Below are 27,496 nucleotides of genomic sequence, written 5' to 3'. Positions count from 1 at the left end.
ATTCCGGCGGATAAGTTTTTGGTCTCCCCTTGCCAGGGGCGCGGCAAGCAGGCGGCCGTCTGGGATACGCTCTGCCAGCTACGAGACCTGGGCGCAATTATGCCCGTTCCACTGGGGCAGCGCCGTCGGGGGCGGTACTCCATCTACTTCATTGTGCCAAAGAAGGAAGGGACCTTCAGACCCATCTTAGACCTGAAAGGGGTCAACAGATGTCTTCGCGTACCACGCTTCAAGATGGAGACGATTCGGTCAGTGATCGCCTCAGTACGGCCAGGCGAGTTCTTGGCGTCCTTGGACCTCACGGAGGCTTACCTTCATATAGGCATTCAGCCGGAACATCAGCGGTTTCTGCGCTTCTGCATCCTAGGCAGGCATTATCAGTTCAAGGCTCTCCCCTTTGGCCTTGCCACCGCTCCACGGACGTTTACAAAAGTAATGGTGGTGGTGGCAGCCGAGCTTCGCAAGGAGGGATTCCTGGTACATCCCTACTTGGACGACTGGCTCATCCGGGCCAAAACGGAGAGCCAATGCCGACATGCAGTCAAAAGAGTACTACAACTTTTGCGCTCCCTCGGCTGGGTGGTCAATCTCGCCAAAAGTTGTCTCGTCCCCACCCAGACGCTACATTACCTGGGAGCGCTGTTCGACACGAAGCAGGGCAGAGTGTCTCTGTCCCAGGAGCGGGTGTCCAAGCTGCAGGGCCAGGTGCGCAGGTTGATGTCCCGGCGGTGTCCGCTGGTCTGCGATCATCTCATGGTGTTGGGATCGATGGCGTCAACGCTGGCATTGGTTCCCTGGGCTTTTGCTCATCTACGGCCGTTGCAATCCGCATTGCTCTCCCGATGGCGACCGGTGTCGGAGGATTTTCACATGCCTCTTCCACTATCGGATCGGGCAAGGTCCAGCCTACAGTGGTGGCTCAGCTCCGACAACTTGACACGTGGAGTGTCCCTGGTTATGCCCGCCTGGACGGTGGTCACCACGGATGCCAGTCTCTCCGGATGGGGGGCGGTGTGCATGGGACACTCGGTGCAAGGACAGTGGTACAAAGCTCAGTCACAGTGGTCCATCAATTGCCTGGAGACCAGAGCAGTCTTGCTGGCGCTGCAGGCTTTTCTACCGTTGATCCGCGGAAAGGCGGTCAGGGTCTTGTCGGACAACGCGACCACAGTGGCGTACATCAATCGCCAAGGAGGGACAAGGAGCCGAGCCGTCGCGGAGCAGACGCGACAATTAATGACCTGGGCGGAAAGGAATCTCGGCAACATCGCGGCGTCACATATAGCCGGAGTAGACAATGTCCAAGCGGATTTTCTCAGCCGACATCGCCTGGACCCGGGGGAATGGGAGCTGCCGGAGGGAGCTTACCACCTCCTCTGCGAGCGGTGGGGAACGCCACACATGGATCTAATGGCCACCGCTCAGAACGCCAAAGCCCCGAGGTTCTTCAGTCGGTGGAGAGAGCGGGGGGCCGAAGGGGTGGACGCCCTGGTCCTCCCCTGGCCCACAGACGTTCTGCTGTATGTGTTCCCTCCTTGGCCCCTGATAGGCAAAGTTCTTCGACGCATAGAGATGCATCCCGCAGAGGTGATCCTGGTGGCGCCCGAGTGGCCCCGGCGTCCTTGGTTCGCGGACCTTCTACAATTGGCACGGGAGCCTCCTCTCCGATTCCGAGGGGAGGCGGCGCTCCTACGTCAAGGACCCGTCTGTTTGGAAGACGCGGATCACTTCTGTCTCGCGGCCTGGCTTTTGAGAGGAAACGCTTGAAGAATAAAGGATATTCGGATGCGGTGGTAGCCACATTGCTGAGTTCTAGAAAGCGTTCTACGTCCTTCGCCTACGTTCGGGTTTGGACGGTGTTTGAGGATTGGTGTAGAATGCGTGAGGTAAATCCTGTGCTGCCCTCCGTACCGGATGTCCTTGCTTTTCTTCAGGCGGGCCTTGCGAAGGGGCTGTCTTGCAGTACTCTAAAAGTCCAGGTGGCGGCCCTTGGGTGCCTCAGGGGTAGGGTGCATGGTAGGTCGTTAGCGCAACATCCGGATGTGGCGCGTTTTCTTCGGGGAGCCAAGCATTTGCGGCCACCGTTACGTCAGCCTTGTCCGTCTTGGAATCTCAATTGGGTTCTTTCCGCTCTGTGTACGTCCCCTTTTGAGCCTCTTAAGCGTGCAACGCTCAAGGACCTTACTCTCAAGGCGGTGTTTCTTGTGGCAATCGCGTCGGCGAGTTTCCGAATTGCAGGCGTTATCTTGCAGGGAGCCCTTCTTACGCTTCTCTGACGCAGGGGTCTCGTTACGGACGGTTCCCTCCTTCCTCCCGAAGGTGGTGTCAGCTTTTCATTTGAACCAGTCGGTTGAGCTGCCCGCTTTTCCGGAGGGGGAGCGTTCTGATCCTGATACAAGAATGTTGAAGAAACTTGATGTCCGCAGAGTCCTGCTCCGTTATCTGGAGGTTACGAATCCTTTCCGGGTTTCGGACCATCTCTTTGTTTTGTGCTCGGGGCCCAAACGAGGGGGGGCGGCTTCCCGTACCACGATTGCGCGCTGGCTCAAGGAAGCCATCGCTTCCGCGTATATCCTGAAGGGGAAGCCTGTTCCTGCGGGTCTTCGGGCGCACTCGACGCGAGCACAAGCCGCCTCTTGGGCGGAGTCGTCGCAGGTGTCCCCTCAAGAGATTTGCAGAGTGGCGACTTGGAAGTCCCTGCATACTTTTGCTAGACACTACTGGTTGGATGTTCATGGCCTGGATTCAGGGGGTTTCGGAGGGAGAGTTCTGCGAGCGGGACTCTCTGGCTCCCACCCTCGGTAATTCAGCTCTGGTACATCCCAGGTGTCTGGACTGATCCTGGTACGTACAGGGAAAGGAAAATTAGTTTCTTACCTGATAATTTTCGTTCCTGTAGTACCAAGGATCAGTCCAGGATCCCGCCCGCGTAGTCTGTTTTGAGTTACGTAGAGGAGAGTCCGCTCGGTTGACACTCTATGTTTTTGTTTACTTGTATGTTGTTGGGGCCTCTGGTTCTGGGAGTTCTGATCCAGCTGGGGGTTCGTTGACTGGGCCCTGGTTTCGGGCGGTATAGCTAGTTAGTTGGAGTATTTTTCCATTTGCTTTGACATTACGTAAGACTGACGGGCTGTGGGTGGCGCCTTACTATATGTAGGGGGCCCGACAAGTTTTACTCTGTCTCCATCTGCTGGTGCGGAGACACAACCCAGGTGTCTGGACTGATCCTTGGTACTACAGGAACGAAAATTATCAGGTAAGAAACTAATTTTCCTTTCCATCAGTAGGTGGAGGTGAATCAAGTAGTCTTGAGACAGTGAGTTCCAACGTGAGAACAGGGAGAATTGGTGTGGCCGCTTGTGTGCCCTCGCCCATAGTACTACCGCCAAGGTTGACGCATCAGGCCGAGGACTTTGAGATAGCTCCACACCCTGGGGAGCATTGTGTTCATCAACTGACGCACTTGGCACATCAGTTTCCTTATCCTCGAGGGAGGGAGGAAGACCTTGTCTTGCTTGGTGTTGAACCGGATTCCCAGGCATGCTGATAGGGCTGGGAGGGCTTGAGGCTGCTCTTGTCCATGTTCACGACCCAACAGAGTTCCTGAAGCAGGGACCTGACCCTTTTGGTCACCTGGAGGCTCTCTTCCAACGACTTTGCCCGGATCAGCTAGTTGTCTAAGTAAGGGTGCACCAGGATCCCTTCTTTCCTCAGTGCCGCTGCCACGACCACCATAATTTTGCAGAGTATTTGGGAGCCGTTGCCAGGCCGAAGGGCAACGCTCTGAACTGATAATGGCAGCCTAGTACCCCAAAGCGTAGGAAACACTGGTGGTCTTGACGGATTTGGATATGAAGGTAGGCCTCCGAGAGGTCCGGGGAGGTTAAGAACTCTCCCAGTTGTACGGCCATTATGACGGAGCGAAGAGTTTCCATATGGAAGTAAATTATCCGCAGAAATTGATTGACACTCTTGAGATCCAGGATAGGTCAGAATGAACCCTCCTTCTTGGGTACGAAGAAATAGATAGAATAACGCACCATATTTTCCTGGGATGTAAGTACCGGGGTTATAGCCCTCAAATTGAGGAGCCTTATTAACATGGATTCCTCTGCTAGTTTTTTGTGCTGGGAGTGGCAAGGTGACATCATGAACATGTCCCGAGGGATGCTGTGAAATTCCAGAGCGTATCCTTCTCGTATGATATCCAGTACCCATTTGTCCGATGTGATCTCGACCCACGGGTCGGAAGCGCTGAGAGCCCCTGGCCCAACCCCCTCATGGGCAAGGGGCGCTGCAACCTCTTTTTCTTATCTTCCGGTAGCTGAGGCACTGGAGGTACACTCCACTTACTGGCTAGCTTTTCCAATTTGCTTCCGAATAAGAGGGATCCCTTAAAGAGTTGACTAATTTCGCAGCCATAGCTGTCTTCTAGCTGCCACCACTGAGGCTACAACTCTGGCCAAGGTACATTCTAGGTCAGAGCTTGCATCCGCTAGGAAGGCCACGGCAGACTCGATTGCCTCTCTGGAATGTGTGTCTGAGCTATCTGCCTGTCTCAAAAGAAACAGACATGGACGAACCACTAGGGCACAACAGGAAGCGATTTGCAGTGTCATTTCTGTCACATCAAAGACTTGGTTAAGGATGGACTCTAACCGCCTATCTTGTGCATCCTTCAAGGCCATTCCTCCCTCCACTGGGATAGTTGTTCGCTTTGAAATGGCACACCAGGACGCCAATTTTGGGAAACGCAGGCATTCTTTGGCCACTGGGTCCAGAGGGTACAAGGCCTTCAAAGTCCAACTTCCTTTAAAACTGGCTTCCGGGGCGTCCCGCTCCAGGTCAGTCAACTCCTGGATGGCTTCCAGCATCGCGAAATAGAAGAGGCTTTCTGTGGAGACACCAGGATGGTATTCTTCTTTGGTTCCAACATAGGGTCCATGCCAGGGTCTTCAGGGACTGGGAAACCAGGGCTGGAAATTCATTTCTGTGGAATAACCGTAGCATGGTCTGGTATGGCTCCAGGCCTGGAGGAATTTCCCCATCTTCCAATGAGTCTGCATTCCCTTCATCATCCGTGGTGTCTGGTCCCTGGCAGGATACCTTTGGTGAGGCGAGGCATGCTGATAGGGCTGGAAGGACGAGGCCTTCCTAGCTGGGGCTCAGACCGGGCAGGGGCAGCAGCAGACTGTGCCTGAACAAAAGCTTGAAGGCCCTGAAAGAATTCCACTCAAGAGAAGGTCGCCGGGTCCGTACCTAGCCCAGGAAGAACTGGGGTGGGGGTCACTGAACTGCCCTCTCTTGGGGAGGACGCAGCCCTAGGATTGCTCAGATCCGGGGTGCTACCAGATAAGGTCGTGGCTGATCGAGCCTCTGAATGGGAGGGGCCGGACTTGGAGAAGTTCTGAGAGTCCAGCCCTCCCTGGGCTTCCTCATATTGCTGACACAGGAAGGATTCTAGGTCAGACTGTGTAGCCCTGATATGGCAGGCAGCACAAAGGGAGTGTCACTTGTGCTTCTTTGTTGCCGGAGCCATAGTACACTGTAGCTTTTGTGTTCAGCCGGTCAGCGCCTGAGCTTGAATGTGCACAAATCCCCCCGATGTGCGTAAATATAAGCGTCCGGTTGTGCGTGAATGTATGCGCTTGCTTAAGCTACTCCTCTCTCTCTCTCTCTCTCTCATCCACCCTGCTCTCAGTTGTGTCTCTTATCCAGCCACCCTGTTCCCAAACATCTCTCCTGCCTCCAGCCATCTCTGTCTCTCTTTCTTATCCATCCACCCTGCTCCAGTTGTCTCTCTCATCCATCCACCCTGTCCCTAGCCATCTGTCTTTTTCTCTCATTGTATCTACCCTGTCCCTAGCTGTGTGCTTCAGTCTCCATCGCGCCTCAGTTATCCTGAGCTAGCCAATTCCAGCCAGCCACTCTCACCAGCTAGCCATTTCCAGCCACACTCCAGCTAGCAGTCTCCCCCGCCCCCTAAACTGGCTAGCTTAAGCCCTGACCAGAACCGTTGTTTCTTGCTGGTTGGCACCATCTGGCTCGCAGTGAGTTTGAGTTGCATGGTACCCAGACTCTGGACCAGCACAGACGTTTAGGTATGACTACAGTATGGATAGCCGAACCGTGAGCTGTAGGGAGAAAGAAGGGTCTTCAAGCAACAACGTGGCCATAGCACAAATTACATACATTTAGTTAACAATATGAGTACAGCTACAAGAAACAAAGAAAAGATCCAAAGAAGAAATAAGTAACCAGGCAGGTTAATATTTTAAGGCGTATAGGCAGGGCTGCTGCTCTGAGGACGAATGCTGTATTTAAAATGCAAAGGGAAAAATTGTTCAGCCAGACAAGCCTTTCTCTCCTGATTACATTAGAAATGTTGCATTACACTGTGCACTCGTTTACCTTCAGGAGGAACCTCTCGGCTGCTGCCGGAGAGGTCCACTCTGTGCCAGCAGCTGCAGAGCAGCAATGTCGGAAAGTCCTATCCAGTGTGGCAAAGAACGGACTGAAGGCATTGCTGCTAGCTCTGCCGCTACTGGCATAAGATAGATGCTCCCAGGAAACGACAGAGACCCACTTTCAAGATAAAATCGCTGCTCCCATTCAGTGGGAGAGGGCTTAGTTTCACCTGACTGGACAGTAGACTTCTGTGAGAGTCTGATTTTAGACCATGTCCCTCCTTTTAGCTTTAAAGCGAACAGATCTCATGCTGTATTGCCGTGGTTCAGCAGGCTCCGTTTCCAGTCTGATGGGACTGACCGGTCTCGGGCATGCTGGTGCCCTCGCCGCTGGCCATAAAGAGCAGTGTTTGAGGAGATTTCCTTTCAGCTTTTTGGCATGCCCTCTGGTTTCAGGTGGTTTAAAAATGAGGGGAAGTGTGGAAAGGGGTACAAGAGGGCCTCTTGTACAGAGTATGCTGCTTGTCTTTGTTACCTGTGAATATTTAGATTTTTATATTCTGCTTTTCGGCACTTCAAAACTGATTACATTCAGGTACTATAGGCATTTCCTTATCCCCACAGGGCTTACAATCTAATTTTGTACCTGAGGGTTAAGTGACTTGCCCAAGGTCACAAGGAGTGACAGTGGGAGCTGAACCCTGGCTTCCCTGGGTCAAAGCCCGCTGCTCTAAGACTGAGACTTTTTGGCTTGGTTGAAGGAACTGCCTTCTCAAAAATCACTGTCTCCTTACTCACTGGCAGACTCCTTGATGTTTGATTTTAACCAGGGCTCACACTTTGTTGCAATAAGGTCGGCGCTTGTGATCTTTCTGGATGTCTAGGACTTAGAAAATCTATGCAAGGGTTCAGTTGAGAAGTGACCCGCCTGTTAAATCCAGTGAAAAATTGAAGCTCACCACTGCTGGCCAGCTAATCTGAGGGCTTCGTGGGAAGGGTTTCCACCAGGAGAGGGACACTGAGGATAGGAAAAGGATAACATCTGAGGCAGTCTAGCTACGGAGCAAGTTGTGTGCCTCCTTTCCTCCCACCCTGTCCTGCCAGCTGCTAAAGAGTATATCCTGTGTGCTAACCTTCGGCGTGACTTTCTGCCGCTTCATGTCCCCCCAGGTATTGGGAGTGTTCACCATGGCACTTCTTCCAGCTCTCGTTGGCTTCTGGCTGTGCTTCTCCACGGTCCGAGCGGATTCGAAAGCAGTGACCACATCCCTGACCGCAAAGTGGCTTTCTACGCCGCTCCTGTTGGAGGCGAGGTAAGGGTTGCCAGCGCAGCGGCGTCGCATTGTAGGGGAAGAGGGCAAGCTAAGGATATGGTGCCTGTCGGCCACTAATACAGCTTCACAGGAGTATTAGTGTTGTGGTGCTTTCACTTTTATTTATTTATTTATTGCGGTGCTCCCCGTCCATCATTGTACCAAAGACCGTGCATGGCGGATCCCGCTTCATTAGAGTAGAATTCCCTCACGTTGGCTCCGTAAGGGGTCAGAATCTGGCCAGTATCAAACTGGGTGAAATGTATTTATTTAAACATTTTGTATCCCGCTTCACCATCCGTTCCCGGTGGGCGACAAGGGAATATACATAAAATGTAAATCGTAAAACATATTGAGACAGACGAGGCAGGGCAAAATTAACAGTAAAATTAAGAAGTTATCAAAATAAAATCAGAAGGATACAATCAAATAATAAACTGTAATAGAAGAATACTTAAATAACCGTGATTTTACAGAGCCATAAATGGCGCGGGCCCACACTGTCCTAAAACTGTATCGTCCATCTCGAACCCTTCATTTGATATTCCTTCTGCCAGACTCCGTCGTCTTGCTGAGTCCTGTGAACGACTCTTTGGAGTAGCAAGCTCCATGCTGTGGAACACTTTGCCAGAAGAATTTAAAAATGCATCCTCCATCATTCATTTTAGGAAACCCCTAAAAGCCCACCCTTTTACAGTGGCATTTAATTGGTAGGCTCCATCTGTGGTCTGGCCGTTTGTTTGCATTTCCAATCTATAGGCGCAAACAGGGCCTGATTTTAAAAAGCATTTAATCACTTAAAATTGGGTTTTACCTGTGTAAGTGCATTTTACCTATGTAAGTGGGCTTATGAAAATTGCTACAATAGATATTACACTTAGATGGGTAAATCATTTGGAAAATTACCCCCGCAGTATAGTATATAAGAGTGATGAAGAGCCAGCTTGTTAGTGGCTAACCACCCATTCCCATTTGTCCAGTCAGGCCAGTCCATTGCGCATGGATTGTGCATGCTTAGCAGCAGATGGAGACGGAAATCAACGAGCTCGCTGATGTCACTCCTCATACATCCTCGTGCTAACACCAGCCTGCCAGTATTCTCTGTCTCCAGCAGATGATGGACATTCTTGGCTGTATACTATGGATTAAGGCCTAGCTACAGGAAGTTAAGCTTGTGGGTGCCTGAGGTGACAGCTCAGCTCTCACTCCCTCAGTCGAGCAGGATCCATAGCGCCAGGGAGAGGGAGATGTCCAGAAGTGATGAGTGGGATCCTCTCCCTCTGGTAATCAGACAATCTTGTGAAGGGTTTCCAGAAGGGTAAGGTTATTATCCGTGTTCTTCTTGTGACTTTTGGCCACCTCGCTCCCCCCCCTTCCCATTTATGGGGACATTGGGCTCAGGGGAGGAATATTGGAGGAATATTGGAAGGAATGCTATATCTTTAAGTCGCGTTTGTCCAAGGAGGGGAAAAAAAGAAGCAGCGAGGTAGGCGCTCCAGTCAAGGCAGCTGGTGTTGCAGGAGTGGGGAGGTCCTGGGACAGCTGCTGTTTGCGGCGTAGGGGCCTGTAAGGAGGAGCAGCCGAGCGGGAAACTTTTCTTGGGCGGCCTTTCTCATCCTCGTGGTATTCTAAAGATGGTGCCTGTGGCTCTGTGTGGGAGGAAACCATTCTTCTCTTCCTGCATGCGGCCTGTGCTTAATACAGGCACGTAGTGATCAGCGGCTGTGTGCCGAGTGCTCTGCAGACTGAGAAGGAGTGCCCAGCCATGGAAAGCTGCATGCCGGGGATCTGGATTGATGGCATTGTGGGCTCTCCCCCTCCCCATGGGGGAGTCGGCTGCAGCTGTTTTGAAGAAGGTCTTGGGGGGGGGGGAGAGGGTGGCCCTCCTCCCCTGAGCCCTGGCAGGAACCTGGAAGAAGTTCCTTTCAACGGTGCTTGTTTGACCATCGGTCCTGGGGATGGATGGTTCTTTTCTTTCCTTTTTTTATTTTTAGAAGATTACAGGTCTTTTGTAAGGAGCGGGAAGTGGCCAGAGTTGGTGAAACTCCGATTTCTTCTTCCGCTCCTTTGCTTTCCAGAGGGGTCATAGAGGTTCACCGGGAGTTGGAACCTGAGGGAGCAAAAGAGGATCCCTTCCTGTCAGACCCGTTCTCTGGAGCAGTTTCAGTCCTCCCCTCCTGGTGACATTCCTGAGGTGTTGGAAGAGGGGGAAATACCTCTTGAAGGGGAGGCTCTTAAGACTATGCTGTGTTTCATTCTTACGGGCGAGTTGTCTGCCTTAATTTTTCATTCCCGTGCCCATTGCACCTGGATGAGGACATGGGGGTCGGGGCTAAGGTGACCCGGGAAGATCCCATAATGGTCAGTCTCAGGAAACCCTGTTTTTTTCCCCCTCTCCATGAGGCAGTACAGGATTTGGTGGGTTTGGAGTGTGGAGTTCACTGGAGGCTAACTTTAAGGGGGGGAAGAGCTCTGGCTAGATGAAGGACAAACTAGGTTTCCAAAGATGGATGCTTTGGTCTGTTCATTATCAAAAAGGATCACCATCCAGGTTGGAGGAGGTGCTGCGCTTAAGGATGCACAGGATAAGAGAATAGAGTCCATGTTTAAACAGGCCTTAGAAACATGGAAACATGACGGCAGCGAAAGACCGTATTGTCCATCCAGTCTGCCCATCTGTTCAATTAATTTAGCTTTATAATTCCCATCACTTCCTTAGAGATCCCCTGCATTTATCCCATACTTTCTTGAATTCAGTTACTATTTTTGTCTCCACCACCTACACTGGGAGGTTGTTCCACGCATCCACCATCCTCCCTGTAAAGAAATATTTCTTAAGATTACTCCTAAGTCCACCCCCTTTCAACCTCATCCCATGACCGTTCTAGAGCCTCCTTTCCATTGAAAAAGGCTCACCCACCTGTGCATGGATACCTTTGAGATATTTGAATATCTCTATCGTATTTCCTCTGTCTTGCCTTTCCTCTATGGTATACATGTTTAGATCTTTAAGTCTGTCGCCATATGTTTTAGAATGAAGACCACTGTCCATTTAGCCATCCTCTGGACCGATGCCATCCTGTTTATATCCCTTTGAAGGCAAATCTCCAGAATTGTACATGTATTCTAAGTGAAGTCTCACCAGGGACCCTGCCCAGAGGCAATTTCACCTCCATTTTTCTGCTGACCACTCCTCTTCCTATGCAGCCATGCATTTTTCTGGCTTTTATCATCGCTTTATGTCACTAAAAGAACTACTATTCCAGTGATGGGGGGAGCTGCCCTTCAGGACTTACAGGATCAGAAACTCGAGGTTTACCTCAAGAGGATTTTTGAAGTTTCAGCCTTAGGGGTCAGAGCCACAGTCTGTAGCTCTCTGATGAAGCGCGCTGGTCTCCGTTGGTTCCAATAGCTACTTGGCACTCAAGATCTGCTTCCGGAGGAAGCCCAGCAAGCAGAATGTCTAGAAACAGTAATAAGTTTGTGTTTGGCATCCCAAATGGCAGAAATGAGCCAGGGACGATAGTGGTTATGCTGATTCTTAATAGGCTTCAAAGGTGCAAGAATATCAAGAGTGGACTCTGCTACTGCAATACAGCTTCTTTGATATTGTTAGGTGATCCTGCAGAAAGTTTAGGCGACATCAGGTTGCATAGTTGATTAATATCCACGTGAGCATGTTTATGATGTATAACAGCCAGACGCCTGAGGGCCATGATTGGTGTTGGGCGAAGAGTCTAAGATAAAGACACTGGGTACCCAGATCCATAAATAAATGGATTTTGTGTTTTCACAATATGGAGTTATGGATGGTCAGTCTTCAGGCTGTGTGCTCCACACATCAGTACGGTGATTTGGGGAGGTCGATGGCAGCTGGGCAGGCATGCTGTCTGCAATCAACAAATTAAGATGACTAATTAATTTGACAGAATATTTTAGTTGTAAAAGCCAAACCTTTGGAAAGTTAATTAAGATGCATAAGATGTAACTATACTTTTGGATTATAATTAAAGCTGTTGCCAAAATACTTTCACAAAGAAGCTTTTATTGTATGATATCTTTGGGTGCAGTGGGAGTTGGGGTGGGTAGCAAGCAAGCGGTGCCATGCTGGGCTATTTATTTATTTAACTTGTTTCTATATCACTTAGACAGAGTTCAGAGTGGATTACAATTTAAACATGCACAAAAATAATACAAAATAACTTATTTCCAATAAAACATGATAAAAGTAAATGACAAACATAAAACAATACTGAAAAAAATAAAAATACATAATAAAAATATAAAAGATCAATAAAACAAATCAACTAAAATATTAAAGAGCCACATTATAAACTGATTGGAATACATAACATGGCCTCATGATTAACCTAGTGCCATTCCCATTTCTTAGTGGCAGTACCTATACTGTTCTTGAGTTTTTTTTTAAACCTTTTGGTCCTTTTTGTTCCTTCGACCTAATATCGCCACAGTATTAAGTCGGAGGAAGTGCAGAAAAGCAGAGCGCACTGTATTGCATCGGCCCCAAAGTGCATTTTATCATTGCATCCAACATGACTACAAATCCCAGCATGCTCAGAGATTGAGTTGATTCAGGGTCCCACTCACTGCTGACCCGGAATGAGTTGGTTGCTAGCTTGGTTCTGCTTGCGGGACCAATGAAGGCTGCAGAGGCACTAGTTAGTATATAAAATTGACTTTTATTTCTTTGTTTTATAGTAAATGTGTTTCAGAAGTTTGTGTGTCTGTATGAGATGGAAAATATAATTTAGCTAATGGGCTGATGTGGCCCGTCACACGATGACCACGTGCTTCATGGTGCCTTCCTTTTTATTTTGTGCAGGTTTGGCCATTTCTCATTAGGGTGGGCACAGTAACTGAAATTTTCCTCTGAAGAGAATAAATGAGACTTGTTTTGACTTTATTTCTGTGGAACCTGAGTGAGAGTTCAGAACATAGAGGACAATACTCAAAGCTCTTCCTTGGGCTAAAAATGCATTTTACTCGTGGAAATAAGGGCTTTGGATATTGCCAGCCTCGTCAGCAGGTTAATGTGTGCACATTGTTCGATGCCACCCATACTTTTATCCATGGAGAGAAGATTGCGGGCATAGGTTTGATTATTCAAACTTAACCTGCATATTTTCCAGTGGAAAATGAGTGTGCAGAGAAAGCAGATGCAGTCTCTGCCGGTATGGTCTGTTGGGTGCTTAGGGGGAAGTACGTTTTGTGATCGTTTGTTGTTAGCCTTCTGCTTCCATGTCATGAGCAGTCCTCTGATGTTTTAATCCCCTTTTTGTTTCTGTTTCAGTGAGTTTTTAGCTGAGGAGGGACAAGAAAAATTCTGGCATTTCGTAGAAACCGTTCGTGAATTTGGATCAGATGGACACAGAGGTGAAGTTTGTTACTTGAGTAGACTGTGCCGGGGTGGGCGGGGGGAGTGTGTGCTACAGAGGGAGGGGAGCAACGGGAAAACCGGGACGCTCCGGATGCTTCGGCACGGGCCTGTCAGCTTTGTCTGCCCTTTGGCCTATACACGGAAGCGAGCAGACGGAGAGCCGTGCGCTTACAGTGGGTAGAAATGGCAGGGAATTGTGACCCAGCACAACAGAGCTCATAAAATAGGGTTTCTGTGTTAAGTGGGACCTAAGGGCTACCTCTCTGCTTATGCTCTGATTTATAGTTCATTTCTGCTGCTTCTACTTGCTAATTTCCCTCTATTGCACATTGCCTTGCTGCAGCGTGAAAGTGGAATCTGCTCCCGGCAAGAGCCGTCAGGATTCTGCTCGCTTTGTTTGCATCGCAGTGCATGGTAAAGGGAGACAGAACGACGGGAGAGTTAGAATATGTCAGGCAGGCCCATTCGGAAAGGCAGTCCTTTCTCTCACCGCCTGCAGTCCAAGACCAGACAGAGGTCTGGCAATTATAGGGGCAAAAGGGCCCACAAATCCCTGCAGATCTGTTTGCACATCTTCTGCTGAAGGATTTAATTTTCCTGCAACTTCAGGAAGGGAAGATAATTCCACAGAGATAATTGCATGAACAAGAACTTGTCCAAAATGATGCTGTTGCACCTCCTACCAAGGTGCCACGTTTAAGAATTGAGGGGAACGTCCCGTAGCACTTTTTGCAACGTTTTTGGCTGCATAATTATTTATTTATTTTTGTTGAAAATGTTCCATTCCTGATGTTGCGGCTAATGCTGTATCCAAATTGCAATAGAAAAGCCTGTTCCGGCGGATTCTTAAATCACAGTTCTGTATACATCTCTTTCTTGTCTGCTACTCAGATGCAGCTATTTGAGGTTCATCCAATTTAGGGAGAGCCCTAATCCTTGGACAATAAACACACTGTTTTAGAATTGTGCAAGCAAATTGTCTTGCAGGCTCTTTTCCAACTTTTTTGACTTTTGCCAGATATGTATATCGGGCCCTTAGTTTGTAAGCACTGTTAGATAATTTATTTTAACAGTTTAAAGCCTGCTGATCCACAAGTCTCAGCGGCTAACAAAGGATACCTACATAATTAAAGTCATTGCAGGCAGCACACGACTAATGCAAATAACATACAAGACAAAACTGTGTTTACTGCAAGGCCTGACTCAGGTTATATGGCATCTGTCCATAAAAGCCACAGCAAATAGATGGGATTTAAGGTGTTTTCTGAAACAAAGCAAGTCGTTTTCAGCTGTAAGCTCTTCAGGCAGCGTGTTCCAGAGAGTAGTTCCAGCTGTGCTAAGCATCTGTTCTCTAGATCAGGTTAAGCGGGCATGCTTCGAGGTTGGGACTTCCAGTAAGTGCTGGGAGGAAGAGCGGAGGACGGCAAGTTGGAGACACGGAGGAACCATTTTATGTGAGGCTTTTAAAACAATACTGAGAACCTTAAATCTGATCCTCCATTCCACTGGGAGTCAATGTAAGGACATCACAAGAGAGGGGTAATATAGTTTTGTGTGGGGGAACCAGAGATTAGTTCTGCTGCGGAATTCTGGTTGCAACACATCCAGATGTAAATGCGGAAGAGCTGAGAATAAGGCGTTGCAATAGTCCAGTGTAGATAGGATCAGGGATTGAGTAATCGGAAATCTGAATTGCCAAGGAAAGGTTTGAGAGAGGCTAACAAACACACACAACTTAAAATAGGAAGATTGTACCAGTGAATAAATCTGTGGGCTCAGTGACAGACGGGAGTCCAAAAAGATTCCCAGATCACAGGCTTGGTATTTAATCGGGATAGATAGGTTATTGAACACAAAACTAGACAGGAAATTGTCAGGTGGTGTCCTGGGAATAGCACTACCTCTGTTTTGTTGATGTTTAATGCCAGTCTGTTATCAGTCAGCCAACACTTTATTTTTGAGAGAGATTTAAATTTGGAAGTGCCGAGTCTAAATCAGCAGAGATCAGGAAACAAAAACCCTGAATGTCGTCAGCGACAGAACAGAGCGGTGCCAGGTAAAGTTAAGCAGAGTCGCAGTTAGAGATGAGCCTTGCGGTACGCCAGTGACTAGGGGGTAAACTTTTGAAAAAGTGTCACCAATTCTAACTCTAAGTGAGCATTTTGACAGAAAGGATGTGAACCAAGAGTAAACAGTGGATAAGATCCCCACTGACTCTAAGCGTGCAAGCAGTAAGTTGTGGTTCACAGTGTCAAATGCTTAAGATATACTGTGGCTTGCAAAAGTATTCGACACCCCCCCCCCCCCCCCCACCAAAAAAAAATGTAAGCAGATTTGTGTGGATTACAAATGACACACAGATTGTTCCAGACAGTATGTTCATTGCAAACCAGTATGCTCAAAGTACATTTTCAAAGTCACAATTCATTATTTCTCTGCATTTTTTGTAAGCTCCAAGTTTACATAGATGAAAGATGTAACAATTGGCCTCTGCCTATGAATCATTAAACCAGGTCAATTTTTCTGGATATAAGACCCCCTAATTCCTACTATTGGTCAAACTGTGAATCTGAAAGAAAGCTGTGAAAATGAAGATCAAGGAGCATTCTAAGGAAATTAAAGATAAAAATTATAGACATGCACAAGATAGGAAAAGGCTACAAAATAATACCCAGGTGCTTAGATATCCTAGTGAGCAATGATGGATCAATCGTGAGGAAATGGAAGATGCAGCATATCACCCAGACACAGCCTAAGCAAGGCTGTCCCTGAAAACTCTGCATCAGATCAAGAAGGAGACTTGAGAGGGAAGCCACGGAGAGGCCAACAATCACTTTGAAGAAGCTACAGTGTTCGGTGGCTGAGACTGGAGTGGAGGTGCACCAGTCAGCCAAATCAAGAGCTTTGCATATAGCTGGCCTGCATGGGAGGGTGGCTAGAAAGAAGCCATTGCTGAAGAAAAACCAAATCAAAGCACGTGTGGCATTTGCCATGAAGCATCAAAGTGACCCAATTAAAATGTGGGATAAGGTTTTGTGGTCAGATGAAACAAAAATGGAGCTTTTTGCCCAAAATTCAAAAAGCTATGTGAGGTGCAAACTTAATACTGACCATTCCTCAGCAAACACCATCCCAACAGTAAAGTATGGGGGTGGCAGCATCATGCTTTGGGGATGCTTTTCCTCGGTGGGGACTGAGCATCTTGTTAAAATTGAAGGATGGATGGATGGTGCGACATACAGGGAGATACTGCAAGACAACCTGCTTCAGTCTGCTAAAAAGCTAAAACTTGGGAGAAAGTTCACCTTTCAGCAGGACAATGATCCCAAGCACAAGGCCAAAGCAACACAGGTGAATGTTCTACAGTGGCCACGTCAAGGTCCAGATATCAATCCAATCAAGAACCTGTGGCACTATTTGAAAATTGCAGTCCATAAGTGTTATCCAACCAACCTGAACAACCTGGAGCAAATCCACCAGGAAGAATGGGCAAAAGTCACTCCCAAACAGTGTACAAAACTGGCAGAAACCTACCCCAACAGACTTAAAAGTTGTTACTGCAGCAAAAGGTGATTCTGCCAAGTACTAGTCTGAAGGGGTTGAATACTTATGCAAGCAGCATTTTTCAATTTTTATTTTTATTTTACAAAAAATGCAGAGAAATAATGACATGTGACTTTGAAAATTTACTTTCAGAGCATTACTGGTTTGCCTGGAACAATCTGTGTAAGTGTCATTTGTAATCCACACAAATCTGATTTTTTAGGGCGTTGCATACTTTTGCAAGTCACTGTCTTTAGGGGCATTAGCAAAAACAGGATCCTTTATCAAATTTGCGGCGAATGGAGCCGAAGCTATCTAACAGCAGATATTCAGCAGATATTTAGGTTGTGCCTCTGCATGCCCTAGTATCTTAGGAAGATTCAACTCCGTGCCGAATCTCACCATTAACTCTTCTTATTGGAGGCTTTCTTAGTGCTTCTCATCCTTGTGGTTGCACCCTATACCTTTTTGATAGCCATTAACAGCCTTCAGGAAATCCACCGAAACCCTACTGAAGACTGCCCAACATTCATTTGCATGGGTGCCAGTGCTGCTCTGCAGGCAACATTCCTCCCTAGTCCATGTACCTCTCAAAGCATGACTCCACTCCCTGTGACCCCAGTAGTGCCACAGAGCGCCCGCTGCTCCAAGACAGGCTCTGCTTAGGGGGCAGAGTGCAGCTGGAGAAGGAATGCAGGGCCGGGGAAATAATTAGAAAACTTGGATGCCTGGCAAAATGATTCTTTTCCTTATAACGTACTCCTTTGGTTGCATTTTTTTTATTTCTATTATTATGCTTTTTTTCTTTTGGCTTTTCTTTGCTTCCTTCTTCCCCTTCTTCTTTCACTTTCCAACCTCTTCCTTCCTTCTAGCCTATCCCTTCCTTCTTCCAGCCTCTTCTTCCACCCCTCTCGTGTCGGCTTAGCTCTCTGCCTAACCTCGCTGGTTGCAGCGCTCCAGTTCCTCCCCTCCGTGGCAGGGGGCCACCCTGAGCCATAAGTGGCTGTGGTCTTTCTCCTGGGTGGCCCAGGGGTCTGCACTAGCATTGTCAGGTAGTGAGGGGGGCAACATTTTTCCCTTTCATAAAGGCATAAAGGTAGCTTGCATTTAGGGAGGCTGTGAGTGGGAGTTTCGAGGCTTGACTAATAGAGTGCTTTGAACATAAATGTTACTTAACAATCCATTTCCTTTCCTGCCCCATTTGTAGCCTGTTCATTGATCTGTTTAGATGTACATCCTCGAGATCTCCTTGGTCTCCTTTGCAACACATGCAGTAGCAAAGCTGACAGCCTAGTGCAGTCATCAGAACCGAGCGCTGTAAATATGAAATCCATATTACTCCTCAGCACATGACTCAGGGACACATTAACTCAAAGTGAATAATGAAGAGTGCCGCTCATTCTGGTTGTTCGTTAAGTGATAATGGTTATAAAAAGGAATATGCTTCTGTAACAGTCTGTGGTGTATTCAAATAGGCACTGACTATACCAACTATCAGCTTATGTTGAAGATGGCCAGCCAGCAGCTGTCTCCTCTGGAGAACAACCTACTCAAATTTGCTCTTTCCCTGCGCTCCTACTCTGCTACGGTGCAGACTTTTCAGCAGGTCAGTGCCCATGGTTGCGATTATAAACTGTCATTTATCAATTGTTTACCACTTAGCTCCATTTTTACTGCCGTAGGCGGTATAGGAAAAAAACCTGTAAATAACTAAACTTATGTAATTTACTTAGCAGGCCAGTCCAGCCTGTCCATTGTTTGGATCACAAGATTGAGATCCCTTTGCCTGGCTGCCTCCCCGCCAGTGCTGGTACGGGTGGTAGCATCATCTCCTCCAGTGAATTCTCATCTTTTGTGTTTCTGACACAGATGGCACTGGATGAATCTCCCCCAGAGGGATGCAGAGCTTTTCTTGTAGTGCATGGTGAAAAAACATGTGATTCAGACAGCTTGCCAACTCTTCTAAAGACGGTCTCAGAAAGGTAATACTCTTATGTTTCTCTTGTTCTTTATCCCTCTTTTTTATATATATAGTCTCCCTTTGTCTTTCTCTCTCTATGTAGTGTGACTTTAATTAAGTAACTGTTCCATTTTTCTAGGCCCAAGCCCTTTATGTTTAGAGGAGATCACAGATACCTGGTGTGGACCTCCAGTAGCCCTGTGGTGATCCTTTATGCTGAGATTGGCTCCAAGGAGTTTGATGATTTTCACCAGCTTTTGGCATCGAAGGCCCAAAATGGAGAAGTCAATTATATACTACGGCATTACGTGGCTGTAAGTGTTACTGTTGTGACTTTTTGTCTGCTGTGTGTGTCTGACTAGTATATTTATTCTATTTCCTTTGTATTAACTTATGTTTTGTATATTTGACGTATTGTTGATTGTATAATTTTTATTTAAGCCTCCGTGTGCCGCATTGGTAAGTGACCTAGAGATATGGATTAAGAAATAAATAAACAGGGCTTGGTTCAGGCACCATGAGCATTTATAAATATCTGGGAATTTTCCCCCTATTTTAAATCCCCTCCCAACTTGACCAGTCATTTTGGTGACAGTCCTTTGCCAGGGGCATGTACCAAGGCTCCTTCTGGAACTCTCTACAGTATGAGCCTTAAATCTGGCCAGTAGGTATTGCCATTGCGTAATGGCTATAACGTAATAAACAACTATAATGGATAGAATATGTCATGTTGCCAAATCCGTCAGGACTATTAACTCTTTCTGGACTGGTAACCTCCTCCCAAAAACAATACTCATCTGTACTTGATGAAGCAAAACAGCTTGGGACTGTTTTGCTTCATCAAGTACAGATGAGTATAGTTTTTGAGATTCTCATATGACTATCTATACGGGATTGTTTTCAACATATTGCAAAGTTTGGCGTACGGATTACAAACATTTTGCTCCTTTGTTCGTTCTCCAATTATACACCCTTGGCGGGATTAATATCGGAAGGTGTTAGCTTCAGTTGGTTTTAGTAAAACCTCGTAGTAAAAAACAAAAAAACTTATAAAGCAAATGGACCAACAACCATAACTATGAGTTTGGTATAAAGACAAACTCATTAAGTGCGGGTCCTACAAAGCATATATGAGAGTTTACTGGATATGTGGTTATGATTTAAATGGAATTATTTTGACCAGTGAAACCTATTGTGATTTGTGAGTGTTTGTACTTTTTGAGGGTTTCTGGAATACATTAGCTACTGGGCGGTTATTGTGATTGAGATCCAAGTTAAGTGTAAAACATTGATAAGACAGGCGAAGAGAGAATTTGAAATGAAGTTGGCCATAGAGGCAACAACTCATAATAAAAAAATGTTTAAATATATCTGAAGCAAGAAACTTGTGAGGGAGTCGATTGGACCATTAGATGACCAAGGGGTTAAAGGGGCTCTTAGGGAAGATAAGGCCATTGCAGAAAGACTAAATGAATTCTTTGCTTCAGTGTTTACTAATGAGGATGTTGGGGAGATACCAGTTCCGGAGATGGTTTTCAGGGGTGATGTGTCAGACGAACTGAACGAAATCACTGTGAACCTGGAAGATGTAGTAGGCCAGATTGACAAACTAAAGAGTAATAAATCACCTGGACCAGATGGTATGCATCCTAGGGTACTGAAGGAACTAAAAAATGAAATTTCTGATCTATTAGTTAAAATTTGTAACCTGTCATTAAAATCATCCATTGTACCTGAAGACTGGATGCAATTAATAGCAGTGGCTATTCCCTAAGTATAATTGATTAATAGCCATTAATGGACTTCTCCGCCAAGAACTTATCCAAACCTTTTTTGAACCCAGCTACACTAACTGCACTAGCCACATCTTCTGGCAACAAATTCCAGAGCTTTGTTGTGCGTTGAGCGAAAAAGAATTTTCTCCGATTAGTCTTAAATGTGTTACTTGCTAACTTCATGGAATGCCCCCCAGTCCTTCTATTATTCGAAAGTGTAAATAACCGAGTCACATCTCCTCGTTCAAGACCTCTCATGATCTTAAAGACCTCTATCATATCCCCCCTCAGCCGTCTCTTCTCCAAGCTGAACAGCCCTAACCTCTTCAGCCTTTCCTCATAGGGGAGCTGTTCCATCCCCTCTATCATTCTGGTTGCCCTTCTCTGTACCTTCTCCATCGCAACTATATCTTTTTTGAGATGCGGCGACCAGAATTGTACACAGTATTCAAGGTGCGGTCTCACCATGGAGCGATACAGAGGCATTATGACATTTTCCGTTCTATTAACCATTCCTTCCCTGTACGTACACCTGGGTTGTGACTCCGCACCAGCAGATGGAGACAGAGCAAAACTTGACGGGCTCCCTACATATAGTAAGGTGCCACCCACAGCCCCTCAGTCTTTCTCTGTCTCCAGCAGATGGGGCAGGTCCACCCACTGTCTCTGGGATCCCTGGGGTTGTAGTTAGTCAGGGATATATAAAAAAAAAAAAAAAAGGGTTAGAAGAGGACACGGATTCTAGATTAAGGGTTCTCTTTTTATTTCAAAAAAAAAAAAAAAAGGGAAAATTTGAATTTTTTTTTTTCAGGAATTAGTTATTTTCAGGAAAGCTCCCGTTGGAGGTGCCTCCCAGGGGGGTTGTCAGGTCCTGAGGGGATCAGCCCCCCCTGGTAGAGGCCGCTGCTGGGGTCGAGGACCCGGCCCTCTCTGGCAGCAGTGTTGGGGGTGACACCGGGGAGCCCGGTTCACTCACCCCCGGTGGAGCGAGGAAACCTTCAGCACCTTGGCCAGCGGATAAGTAGTAAAAAAAAAAAAAAAAAAGTTTTCCGTTTTTGTTCCTGCGCCATCTCTCTCTCTTTCTCTCCTCTCGTTTCGGCGGTTCGCTGCGTTGGAGGGGCGGTTGTTTGGTTTTGAGCCGGCGTAGTTTTTTTTCTTCAGCTTCGGCCCGAGATGCCCGTTGGTTCCGCCTGCCGCGCGTGCGGGTCGGTGCGCGGGTCTCCCGGGACGGGATGTGCACTAATTGCCTCGCCGGGGGTGAGGGGCCGTCGGGGGGTGATCGGGGGGGGGCCGGCCCCGGACGTCCCGTTCGCCACCGCGCGCTGTGTCCGCCGAAGCTGAGGGGCCGGATCCGTTCCCGCTTAGCGCGGGAACGGCGGCCATTTTGGATTCTGTGCGCGAGGCAACGAGGAGAGCCATAGAACATGGCGGCCAGCCTCCTCCGCTCTCCCCCCAGCCTCGGCCCTCGGGGGGGGGGGGGCGCCCTGGGGTGCCTTAGAATCGGGAGATTTGGGCTCGGAGGAGGGACCCTCGGACTCGGAGGAGTCCTTCTCTGAAGATTTTACTTTTTTATTGAAAAAGCTGGCGAAGTACCAGAGGTCCAGGCGCAGGCACGGGAAAGTCTCAGGGGGTGCAGGAGGATGTTCTCATCCCCGGAAGAGGTCGGCCCGCCCTAGAGACGTGTCGGAACCTCCGAAGGAGAAGAGGCCGGCGCGAGACATCCCCCGGGACTCAGAATCGGAGTCGACCTCCTCGAAGGAGGAAGGGTCAGTCTCGGGGACGACAGGAGGGCCTGAGGGGCCTGATGACCAGGGTCCATCCCAGCCGGGCGCAGGCAAGGGCGCGCTGGGGGCGGATGGGGATGATCCCAAGGTCGTTCGCCTCTTTAAGAGGGATGAGCTATCCCCTCTTATTCCAGCGATCCTCGAGGAGCTCGGGGTGGAGGCCCCACCTGTGGAAACCCGTCAGGGGGCTAATATGGATCCGGTGCTTCTAGGGCTCGCTGGGCCTCCGGTGGCGTTTCCTTTCCATTTTTCTGCGTCCGACATTCTTTTTCGAGAATGGGATACCCCGGAACTGGGCCTTAAAGTGAGCAAGGCTATGGATAAGCTGTATCCTCTGTCTGAGGATGTCTTGGAGTTGCTGTGTCTTCCACGCGTGGATGCCGCGGTGTCGGCAGTAACCAAGAGGTCGACCATCCCCGTCACAGGCGCCACAGCGCTACGAGACGTCCAGGATCGGAAACTCGAGGTGCAGCTCAAAAAGGTTTTTGAAGTATCAGCCCTGGGAGTCAGGGCGGCCATTTGCAGCAACTTTGCGTTACGGGCTGGTCTCCGCTGGGCCCAAAATTTACAGGCGAATGCGGGTCTCTCCGATGGGGAGGCCTCTCAGGCGGATCATCTGGAGGTGGTGATCGCTTACAGCGCTGATGCCATGCACGATTTACTGAGAACTTCGGCCAGGGCTATGGTGTCGGCGGTCTCGGCTCGCCGTCTTCTCTGGCTCCGTAACTGGGCTGCGGATGGTACTTCTAAGGCTCATTTAGGCTCCTTGCCTTTTAAGGGGAAGCTGCTGTTTGGCAAGCAGCTGGACGATCTCATGCAGTTTCTGAGTGAGAACAAGGCTTTTAAGCTGCCGGAGGACAGGCCTAGGCCTAGGCCCAACTTCTCTTCAAGGAACCGTTTTAGGCCTAACCGTCGCCAGAGGCCACAGAGGTCGGGTGGGGCGGGACAGTCCTACCGGTCGGGCTCTACCAGATCCTCCTCCTGGTCTCAGTCCTTTCGTGGGAAGAAATTCAACAGGACAGGTGGGCCCTCGGCGGGATCGGGGTCCAAGTCGGTCCAATGATACGCGACAGGTCTGTTCCTCGTCGCTGCTTCAAGAGGCCGTTCCACGCGTGGGGGCACTACTCGAACGGTTTTACGAGGAATGGACCAAGATAACTTCGGACCAGTGGGTCCTAGGCGTGATAAGACACGATTACGCGTTAGATTTTGCACGTCTGCCGTGGAACAAGTTTCTCGTTTCTCCCTGCAAGGCTATCTCCAAACGAGCAGCTGTGCGGGCGACCCTCCAACGCCTAGAAGACCTGGGCGCCATTACTCCCGTTCCATCAAGGCAACGGGGCATGGGAAGGTACTCCATTTATTTCGTGGTCCCAAAGAAGGACGGGGCGTTCCGTCCAATTCTCAACCTAAAGGGGGTCAACCGGTGCCTTCGTGTTCCCAGTTTCAAGATGGAGACGATCTGCTCGGTAGTGGCCACGGTTCGTCCAGGTGAGTTCCTAGCGTCGCTGGATTTGACGGAGGCGTATCTCCACATAGGGATTCAGCCGGCCTATCACAAGTACTTGAGGTTCTGCATCCTGGGCAGACATTATCAATTCAGGGCTCTTCCCTTCGGTCTGGCCACGGCTCCACGCACCTTTACCAAGGTTATGGTGGTGGTGGCAGCTCAGCTCCGACGGGAAGGGCTCCTGGTTCACCCTTACCTGGACGATTGGCTCATTTGGGCCAAATCCGAGATCGAGTGTCGGCAGGCGATTTCCAGGGTCCTGCAGCTCTTGCGGTCGCTGGGCTGGGTGGTCAACCTAGCCAAGAGTCAGTTACAGCCCACCCAGAGGTTGGAATACCTGGGGGCATTGTTCGACACCGAGAGAACCACGGTGTCTCTGACCCAGGAGAGGGTGATCAAGCTCCAGGGGCAGGTGAGACGCCTGTTGGCCATGCGATGCCCATTGGTCTGCGATTACCTGATGGTGTTGGGTTCCATGGCGTCGACGCTCGCCTTGGTCCCCTGGGCTTTCGCTCATCTGCGACCGTTACAATCAGCGTTACTTTCCCGTTGGAAGCCGGCATCGGAGGAGTTTCATCGGCCGCTGCCTCTCACAGGCTGCGCCAGGGCCAGCCTGCAGTGGTGGCTCTGCACCGGCCATCTGACGTGCGGGGTTTCTCTGATCCTGCCCACTTGGACGGTGGTCACGACGGACGCCAGTCTCTCAGGTTGGGGAGCGGTCTGTGGGGGACGCTTGGTGCAAGGTCTGTGGTCGAGCCAGCAGTCGCGGTGGTCCATCAATCGGTTAGAGACCAAGGCGGTGGCGCTGGCGTTGCGAGCTTTTCTCCCGTGGATACGGGACCGGGCGGTCCGGGTTTTGTCGGACAACGCGACCACAGTGGCCTATATCAACCGTCAGGGAGGAACGAGGAGCCAGCAAGTGGTGGAGGAAGCGAGTCAGCTGATGTGCTGGGCGGAGCAACATCTCAGCAGCATAGCGGCGTCTCACATCGCCGGCGTAGACAACATCCAAGCGGACTTCCTCAGCCGACATCGGCTGGATCCAGGAGAGTGGGAGCTATCGGACGTAGCATATCGTCTCATCTGTGCCAGGTGGGGTCAGCCACACCTGGATCTGATGGCCACCGCTCAAAACGCAAAGGCTCCGCGGTTCTTCAGCCGTCGGAGGGAGCGGGGCGCGGAAGGAGTCGATGCACTAGTGCTTCCATGGCCCACGGACATATTACTTTATGTGTTTCCTCCGTGGCCCCTGATAGGCAAGGTTCTGCGGCGAATCGAGTTACATCCGGCGGAGGTGATATTGGTGGCGCCGGAGTGGCCAAGGCGTCCGTGGTTCGCGGACCTCCTACGATTAGCGGTGGAGAATCCGCTTCGATTTCGGGGAGACGCAATCATTCTTCGTCAAGGACCTGTCTGTTTGGAGGATGCGGATCACTTTTGTCTCGCGGCTTGGCTTTTGAGAGGGCGCGCTTGAAGGCTAAGGGGTACTCTGAGGCAGTGATCACTACGTTGTTGAGAGCTAGAAAACAGTCTACGTCCTTAACCTATATGCGGGTCTGGACAGTCTTTGAGGACTGGTGTAGTTCTCACAAGGTAAACCCCATACGGCCAGCTGTGCCTGAGGTCCTCGCTTTCCTTCAAGAGGGCCTCTCGAAGGGGCTGTCCTGGAGTACCCTGAAGGTCCAGATAGCTGCGCTGGGTTGCCTTAGAGGTAAGGTCCAGGGGGTGTCCTTAGCTTGCCATCCGGATGTCAGGCGTTTTCTTCGGGGGGCTAAACATTTACGCTCACCGGTCAGGAATCCTTGTCCATCCTGGAACTTAAACTGCGTGTTGTCCGCCCTTTGTAGGGCGCCGTTTGAACCGATCAAGCGGGCAACGCTAAAGGATCTTACTTTGAAGACGGTTTTTCTGGTCGCAATTACCTCCGCTCGTCGGGTTTCGGAACTGCAGGCCGTGTCTTGTTGGGAACCCTTCTTGCGTTTTTCGGAGACCGGTGTCTCTCTGCGGACTGTTCCGTCCTTTTTGCCCAAAGTAGTGTCATCCTTTCACTTGAATCAGTCGGTGGATCTTCCAGGGTTTTCGACCGTGGATCACTTGGACAAGGGGGCGAAAGAGTTAAGGAAGCTCGATGTTCGCAGGATTCTAATTCGTTATCTGGAAGTTACGATTCCTTTCCGGGTTTCCGACCACCTGTTTGTCCTCTGTTCAGGCTCTCGCAGGGGGTCTGCGGCTTCGCGTGCCACGATTGCACGTTGGCTCAAGGAAGCGATTGGTTCGGCGTATCTCCTGCAGGGCAAGTTGGCGCCCAAGGAGCTTCGCGCTCATTCGACTCGGGCGCAGGCCACGTCCTGGGCAGAGGTTTCTCGGGTGTCCACACAAGAGATCTGTAGAGCAGCAACGTGGAAATCGTTGCACACTTTCACTAGGCATTACAGACTTGATGTCCAGGCAGCTGAGTCGCAGGGGTTTGGAGCGAGTGTTCTCCGAGCGGGACTCTCTGCTTCCCACCCTAGGTAATTTGCTCTGGTACATCCCAGGTGTCTGGACTGATCCGGGTACGTACAGGGAAAGGAAAATTAGTTCTTACCTGATAATTTTCGTTCCTGTAGTACCACGGATCAGTCCAGGCTCCCGCCCGTCTGTGTAGTTTGGTCATGCTTGAAAGAGAGAGAGTCTGCTCGGTTGATTTCAGTATTTTTGCAGGCTTCTGCATTTTGAGTTCCGACCATGGTTACTATGGTTCTGAGGTTTCCGGTTCCAGCTGGAGGGGCTGTTGTGAACCGGCCTCAATTATGGTGTTTGCATAGTTAGTTAGTCTTGTTGTTTATCTCGCTTTGACATTATGTTCAACTGAGGGGCTGTGGGTGGCACCTTACTATATGTAGGGATCCCGTCAAGTTTTGCTCTGTCTCCATCTGCTGGTGCGGAGTCACAACCCAGGTGTCTGGACTGATCCGTGGTACTACAGGAACGAAAATTATCAGGTAAGAACTAATTTTCCTTTTCCTAATAATTCCTAACATTCTATTTGCTTTTTTGACTGCTGCAGCACACTGCAGCAGTCAATTGTGAATTGTGTGCATTGGGATTATGGGTCTCCAGTACCATATGTAAATCAGAAAATGTGGGCAGGTGAAAAGTTCTCTAGCTGGGTCAGAAAATTTGCAGAGGGGTAAGAGGATGAAGCCCCATTACGGTCACATGAAAATATAAAGAAAGTGAGCTATTTCTAAAGCACTGCAAAGACACTACATCCCCATCCCAGCTTGAGAGCTGTGAAAAACAGCACATTTGGAATCTGACTTCATTTGTTGTGGTGGGATTTATCATATAGATCACAAGTGAATGCCATTTCTAAGCATACTCTACGTACAGAAACTTGGTCTCCTCTCAGTTTGTCCCTTGCATTAGCAGTACTTGTTACTGTAAAACTTATTTTGAATTTTTATTTGCTTGCAGAGACCCAGTAACGAGAAGGTGTACCTTTCAGGTTACGGAGTGGAACTGGCCATCAAAAGCACAGAGTATAAGGCCAAAGATGATACTCAGGTGAAAGGTGAATTGCCATTTAAAAGTGAAAACAAATGGGGGTGGGAAAAAGTCATTTGTCTCCGATATCTGTGGGGACTAGTTGATAGTCATAGGATATGCTTTGTTTTGGGGTCACAGGAAAACTGGCTGAAATCTATTAGGAAGGAATTTGAGCACCAGCCAGATGTTTTTCGAAGTCAGGAATTTTTTTTCTTAATTTTGCTTATGATTGTTCTTTTTTGTGCTTAGTTTAGTACTTGTTTGTACTTATTTTT

The 27,496-nt window shown here is 49.0% G+C and overlaps 1 protein-coding gene across 2 annotated transcripts in view; it reads left to right on the top strand.

Annotated features, from left to right (window-relative positions):
- The window catches only part of UGGT1 (UDP-glucose glycoprotein glucosyltransferase 1), a 246,543-nt gene that overhangs the window by 12,333 nt on the left and 206,714 nt on the right, over nucleotides 1–27,496 (top strand). For both annotated transcript variants that reach the window (XM_029615446.1, XM_029615445.1), the window contains exons 2-7: nucleotides 7,578–7,720; nucleotides 13,032–13,114; nucleotides 18,137–18,267; nucleotides 18,531–18,643; nucleotides 18,761–18,935; nucleotides 27,150–27,246. In XM_029615446.1, the coding sequence (XP_029471306.1) occupies nucleotides 7,578–7,720; nucleotides 13,032–13,114; nucleotides 18,137–18,267; nucleotides 18,531–18,643; nucleotides 18,761–18,935; nucleotides 27,150–27,246 (742 nt within the window). The remainder of the gene's footprint in view (nucleotides 1–7,577; nucleotides 7,721–13,031; nucleotides 13,115–18,136; nucleotides 18,268–18,530; nucleotides 18,644–18,760; nucleotides 18,936–27,149; nucleotides 27,247–27,496) is intronic.

The sequence above is a fragment of the Rhinatrema bivittatum genome, chromosome 9 (assembly GCF_901001135.1).
Source record: "Rhinatrema bivittatum chromosome 9, aRhiBiv1.1, whole genome shotgun sequence".
NCBI lineage: Eukaryota > Metazoa > Chordata > Amphibia > Gymnophiona > Rhinatrematidae > Rhinatrema > Rhinatrema bivittatum.
Note: the sequence above shows the minus strand (reverse complement) of the source record. Positions and strands in the feature narration are given on the sequence as shown.